The 7,033-nt window shown below is 35.9% G+C and overlaps 1 protein-coding gene across 2 annotated transcripts in view; it reads right to left on the reverse strand.

Annotated features, from left to right (window-relative positions):
* The window catches only part of ATP9B (ATPase phospholipid transporting 9B (putative)), a 447,238-nt gene that overhangs the window by 335,382 nt on the left and 104,823 nt on the right, over positions 1-7,033 (reverse strand). For both annotated transcript variants that reach the window (XM_019524099.1, XM_019524092.1), the window contains exon 5: positions 3,528-3,636. In XM_019524099.1, coding sequence (XP_019379644.1) covers positions 3,528-3,636 — 109 coding nt within the window. The remainder of the gene's footprint in view (positions 1-3,527; positions 3,637-7,033) is intronic.

Here is a 7,033-nt window from a genome sequence, read left to right on the forward strand (position 1 = left end):
AACAGGGTAGATCATCCCTGAGATGTTATGAGTCAAGATTTAAAAATTAGTTAAAGGTACAGAAAGCTGTCTCACTGACAGATACTGAAAGCAGAAGACATTTGCCTATGATAGCACTGTACAAAATTATTATGGCTTACAGGCCTAGCCCATCATCATAGCCTTTCAGAGAAGTACTTATGACTATTGCATCATATAGTAGCCTCTTCTTTGGTGTTCTAAAACCTGGAGGAAACTGCAGACAGCAACACAACACAACTGCTAAATAAGATGACAACATAAAAAGGTAAACAAGGGATGGAGAGAGTGTATACATCAGGAAACTAGGCTAACTTCATAAATTCCCAGATTTCCTATCAACTTACAAAAAGCACAGAAAAAACTGCTTAACCTCTCTGTACCTCTGTTTTCCCATCTTTGAAATGACAAAGATATCATTAATGCCTACTGCAAGGGCAAGTACAAAGCTTAAAGGTTTTGAGAGTCCTTTGAGGTGGTTGGATGAAACATGCTAAGTGTAAAGTATTTTTAAAGTGCAGTTCTGCTCTGAAAGTGACTATCTGAAAGTGGAAACAATTTCTTGGTTTTACTGGTTTCTAATGAGATGAATATCAAATCTGTTCCATTCATGAAGTAAAAAAAATATTTTACCCCAGGTTGGTCATCCTTAGCTAAGATTATAAAAATGAACACTGGATTTTTTTCCCTTCTCATAAATTATGGCCAATATTCTAATTTACACCTATGCAAATTTAATTTTCTCACTGTTTATATAAATTCCTAACCCTTTTAAAATCCTGCTGAAATTTTAATCTTTATTTCTTGCAACAATGACATCCAGAGACTGTATTCTTTTCAGAAACTTAAAGACAGCTAACCCACTCCCCCCCCACCCAAAAAAAAAATCCCCCAGCAACAAAAACTTTATTGCATTTCATGGAAGTCTACTTGTCCATGTATTACAAGAGAAGGCAAAAAGGATTTAACCTCTCTATTCTCTTTTTCTTTTTTCCCATACTTCTATTGTGCCTCTTTTTATTATGGTTTTGGGTCAAAACCAAGCTGTCCTAATTTTTTCAGTTCAATGTCACAAGGAAGTATTTCCATGACTGAAACATGTTTTCACTTAGGAATTCCATCACAATAAGACTGTCATACAGTTTAATTTAAACAGGAGCTTTTGACCTCTATTTTGTAAAAATCAATCAATCAATCAATCAATCAATCAATCACTGAATTCACAAAAACTAATACAGAACATAAACTAAATACAATGATTTTCTCAGAGTGGTTTGACGAAAAGTAAATTCATACAGAAGGAGCAAGGTTAAAAATCCCCCCATATATAACTAATTGAACTATTTTAGTTTTCTTTAAAAGGGATACAAAAATAAACTAATCTGAGACCTGCTATTTGACCCAATTGTTGTTCTTTTCATGTACCAATTGCTGGAATATTATATATAACACATTAGTAGTGCTTGTCCTTAGAGTTTAAGTCTCTATTGGAAAATATGCATGCCAAGGTGGTCATACCAACATTTAATTTGAGAGAAAATCTGAGGCATGCAAATACAACTTACTTGCTTCAAGCTAAAGCTATAAACTTTACCTTCAAGAGCCCCCATAGTCTAGTGAAAAGTTGCATGAAGTACAGAGGCAAAGACTCAGAGTTCAAAACTAAGTGCTATTGATTTTACTTATGCAATTCACTACTCTCAATGAAGACAGTCATTAGGTGGAGTTCCTGAAAGCACTTCCTCTTTTCTATGCAAGATCACAGTAGGCACAGAACTCAGATCTCTAACATGCCTTTTAATGTATGTACCATAGTACTTCCAGCATTTAAACCAGTTTGTACTTCCACATTGTCAAGGATAAAATCCAGGATTCCAAATGAAAAACACTCTATTATTGCTGTGTAAACAGTTGTGTAACCAAACATGAAATCATGCGTCAAGATCTCTTGATCTCTAAAAAAAAAAAAAAAAAAAAAAGGCTAGCAGATACTTTATGGTTTGAAGGGACCAAGGCTAATTTCAAAAAACTCTAATGGATGTCTATAGGCTGCTTCAAAAGGTGAGGGTTACAGCATTTCTTTCATGTAGAGCTTCCTCAAGCTGACATGCTGACCATGGAGTATTGCTCTTGGTTTACTTACTTTCAGTCGCTTTTAAATGAGGAAACAATGTCACAGAAAAATATTTTCTCAGACATGCTACAGTTTCTCAGTCTTCAGAGTGAGAAGCACCTTCAGAGTTTTCCTCTCTGATTTAGAGACAGGTGGTCTCTGCTCTTTCCCTGATGCTGTGGAAACTATTTTTTAGGTACCAAAGATTTGTTTAACAAATCAGGAATTTGCAAACAAAAATTACATTTAACAGTTAAAGAAGAAACACCATTTACCCAAAACCTTAAAAGGAAAACATATAACTCAGCACTGTCTACAACACTGTTGATGGACACACTTTTATTCTAATACAAAACTTTAACAATAAACTCTATAATAGATATAAAACGCAGAAAGTCACTTAAGTTTTGCACTAGAATGCAAGTCTGACAAAGCCCGGACATTGTTTCTGTGACGTGCTGGAGACCAAAGGAAAAGTTTACAGAATATTGGAGTGTATTACAGGCTACATAAAGGTACAAAGCAATGCATATGTCTTTTTCCCTCGTTTACTCCCATACTTTTTAAGGTATCCAGCAGACGGAACATTTTCTGTCATAACCTTAACTCTCACTTGACAATCATGCTGAACACATTTTTTCTAATTGATCTTGTTAACCTTATGACTACTTATTTTTTTTTTAAGAATCTTTCTGAAAAAAGTCTATCCAAGGATTTATTAAGTCCCAATAAGATGCGTCACCTAGTCAGTTCTCCTACATGCACTGTATTGTAAGCATGCTTAAAAGACTTTAGGTGATTAAACAGACAAGCATTCCTTAAAAAAATCAAGTTCTGTTCCCATCATGAGATCATGTATTTCTAGTTTTAGAATGCCAAGAGCTACCTCCCATATAATTCTTGCTCCCTTATTAGAAGCACAGGTACAGCTCTCCAAAAAGTAGAACTAGCAAATTTTCATGAGACACTGTATATTTTTATTAATCATCCACTATTTCTTACATTCATATACTATGCTGTAGATTTGCTGCTCCTTAATATAGTGATTTCAGAGAAGAACTGCACTTTAAAATAGTAGCAATACTAACAGTGTACTTTAAAAAGAGCATTTCCCACTCCTCAGCAATTAAAAAGACAGATAATGCATGAGAACTTAATAGGTTTCAGGAAATTTCTGAGACATTTTTTCCACGCTTTATGCATCTCACAGAGCTAAGATTGTTTAGCTTACCCACATATCTTTTCATTCTATATGGAATTCAATTCAACTAGAATTTTTTTTTAATCTATCAACAGTTATTGGACTGAAATGATTTGCAAATAAAAATACAAAGAGAAAGAAAGTGGACTAGAGAATACTATTCAAAAGGATTCATACAAAAATGTTTTTGCCAACCTCGTACTGTCAACTTGCTATACAACTGTGAATTCATTTCCTTGTCCCGCTGGTAGCGCCGAAATTCATCAACAGCCTCCCGCGCCACTGTGACAGCCAAAACAAATCCCTGTTAAAAATATAATGATACGACTCATATTTCCCAAAATGAGAAAGATACTTTAATAAAATACAGAAGAGGAACATAACAGTAGAAAAGATAATGTGTGAGGAATGCATTTTGGGGCAGCTGGGAGACTTCTTTTTAAACACTTGCCTTCAATGCAGTTCATCCTTCTTTTAGAAAGGCTACTAATGAAAATGTAAGACAAGGTGAAAACATCCAAAACCGTTTTCATTCCTTGACATATTCCAGTTAAGTATTACCAAATCACATCAATAAAAACGTGTCAGAAGGCAAAACTTTTTGATGTAGTATGTAATTTAGAAAAGATTACTGCCTTTTAAATAAATCTACTAAATTAATCCTCCATGCCATTTTTTGAAAATTATTAGACCTCATAAGAGTATGCCAAGATGCAGTTCTTCACAAAGAAGAAAATGGAGGTAATTTGCTATACATATTTAACTTTAGGACTGTATGTCGCTTCCAATCAGCAAAGAATGTCAGTTTTTGTTTGACCAGTGAGACTGCACAAAGTCAGTTGCAAAAGCAAACAGAAGTCAGTTTCTGACTCTCAAGTTTGGTCTTCTATTGCAGCAAAAAACAATACTGAACTACTCAATGATTAGGACAATTTTCCTGTATTTTAATGTTAACAAGTAAAAATAGCTTAAGAAAAAAATAACCCTTGTTTACTCTTTTTAAGCTACTACTAGAAGTCTCCCTTCAGTAGCATGAACTAGAACAAAAATTACTGAAAGTAGGTCTTTCCTTTAAAAAACAGCTATCTAGAACATTGAAAATAAATCTTCTTGCTTATTAATGGTCTCTCTCCAGAGGAGAGAATGACAGTCTTCACAGTGGAGTATCCTTCATTCCATAGCAACTGGAGGCATACCTGTTTCTAGACTCCAAGCCTGTGATTAGGTCCAACCCTCAAAAAAAATCTCTGCAGAATGAAAGATTCCAAATCTGAATATTAGTATATTTAATATTAAAGGCAAATTAACTAAGGGTGGTGAGAGATGTGAAAAAAACCCACACAAAACAGCACTTTACCAAAAGAGGAAGCACATTTGTTTGACTTGGCTCCACAGGGTCTATATAGATCGGGTGCCTCAGCAGGGCTTTTTGGTGCTTTTATCTAAAGCTGATTCAATCATATATTAGATAAAAGCCCCACTGAAGCACCCAATCTATACAGATGTTGGATGAGCCAGGTCCAAGGCAATGCCTCTTCTGGGCATGTGCTGTGCTCGGTGCGGGGGCGCACGGAGCTTAAAGTAAAATGATGTTTTGTTTTGTTTTGTTTTTCATGCATGTAAGCAGCCTAAGGCTACCTGCAGTCCAAGCAAAAAGAGGTTTAATGATTTCTTGGATGAACACTACTTTTTAAATTTACTTAACAAGGAGGAAAAGAATGTACAGAACTCTGAACAGAGCATAATACTCCACAAGAAAATCAGACTGACGCGAAGGATTCTAGAAAGACTATTCACAGGACTTTTTTCTCACATAGGCCCTCTGTAAGGGACTGTTTTCATATAAAAAGGAATTAAACACCCTGAAAGAAAGGTTCAGTTGAGCTGTGTAGAAATTGGAAAGCCACTTCAGAAAGTGCAACATTCTTTAATACTCATTTACCAATACAATTTGAGAGGATGTATCAATTCTAGAGTGCTTTGACATAAGGATGGACCACCACACAGTAGCTTATAGCCCACAACAAAGAATAATGTACAGAGAAAGAGTTGTACCAGAGGCTTAAATGCTCTTGGTATTTATTTATATATAGATATATATTTTAAAAAAACAAACACTTTTTATCACATTTAGGACTTCTACCTTCTTAGCCTGCTTGGATTCAGACAGGATCATAACAATAACTCTTTTTCTTATAAACAAGATTTTAGTGATCTTGAGAAAGAAGTCTAAATCAGTTTGAAGAACTAAGAGGCCCTGATAACATAGAAACCATGCCAAACTACAATATCCCTCCGACTTGAGGCAGTAACAGGTGAGCCAGATACTTTCACTAAAACAAGGTGGGCTTATGCCAAGCATAAAAGCAAGAAAGGCGATTTCTGACTTAATGCACAGCTCAACAGTATGGCAGAAACAAACATATTACTGGAGGACTGGGGAGAGGCTTAATCCTTCGAAACCTTGTGTGATATTGATTAGAGGTTTTCTGGTTTCTCGTGGTGCAATATTTGCAATCTCTGACCCGTCATCTTTCCAAAATGTTAGTGGTGGGATCCAAGGTCAGAGCACATCACAGAAACTTGAGAATGTTCCTCAACTGATTTTGCTCTGATGCATGGCTTGTACCATCAGCTGCAGGATGTCATTAAAATAAACATGGATTTTATTCTTGAGTATCTCTGAAGGGGTTTTGCATCCCTAAAATACCTGAATGACTGTACTTTCTTCTTATAGCTTTCCAGCTGATAACTTTAGCAGCACTGGATCTTGATACAGGATATCCTTTCTGTATTTCTAACTTGGGAAAAGTTCCTTTTATATCTGAATTAGGCGTGAGAACCAGAGAGTTAATGAAAAGGAGACTATTGTAGCCTATTTCTCTAAAACGTTCTTCACCATCTTCACCTCAATGGTTTTGAGGAAGGAAGGGAGCATAAACGAATCAGCACATCTTACTTCTAGGGTGTCACCTCTTCACACAGTGACTTCAGGTTTCCTAACTGGATCTGGATAGGTACAGATTAACTGGCATGTTTTCCTTTTGTCTTGTAATGCTCTGAAAGGTTGACCAGACCAACCTCCCCCTTCCTGCTGAGTCAACTGACTCTGATCTTTTCATCGCCTTTAAAACTCAAGAGGCAGAATGGAAGTTTCTGCACAGAACATGACCAAGGCTATGTTTCTGAGAAGTGCTTAAGATTGCTTACTAGCTTGTAATGGACTTTATACTCCATCTATTAGTTCAAGAACTGACATACTAATTTTGAACTACATTTTCCACATAGGGGTTTTGAAATGGCCTCACAGTGGTCTGTATTCAATACTTCCAGGATTTAGAGAACAGCATCAACATTTTACATGAATATCAATCTCTTGTCTAAGGAATACATCTTCAGATGGGATGGCTGCATCCTATAAAGAGACTATAGCATTCTCTTAGCAGGGTGATGAAGTCCTTTGACTGTACATGAATTGTATGAATCTAAACACCAAGAAAGAAGTAACCCACCTTGGCCACTTCCTTATAAACCTTAGGGATCTTTCTCAAGTTACCAAACAGATTTGTTTTCCTCTTTATAGATACAGATTCCCTAACCTGTACATTAATTTTGAGAAACATGGATGGCACCTTAAACCAACCCTCAACTTCAGAGAATCTTCATTATATTTAAAGGATCTTTGATGACAGGCATCTGTT

Source organism: Gavialis gangeticus, unplaced genomic scaffold (assembly GCF_001723915.1).
Source record: "Gavialis gangeticus isolate Ggan-Ray unplaced genomic scaffold, GavGan_comp1, whole genome shotgun sequence".
NCBI classification, from domain to species: Eukaryota; Metazoa; Chordata; order Crocodylia; family Gavialidae; genus Gavialis; species Gavialis gangeticus.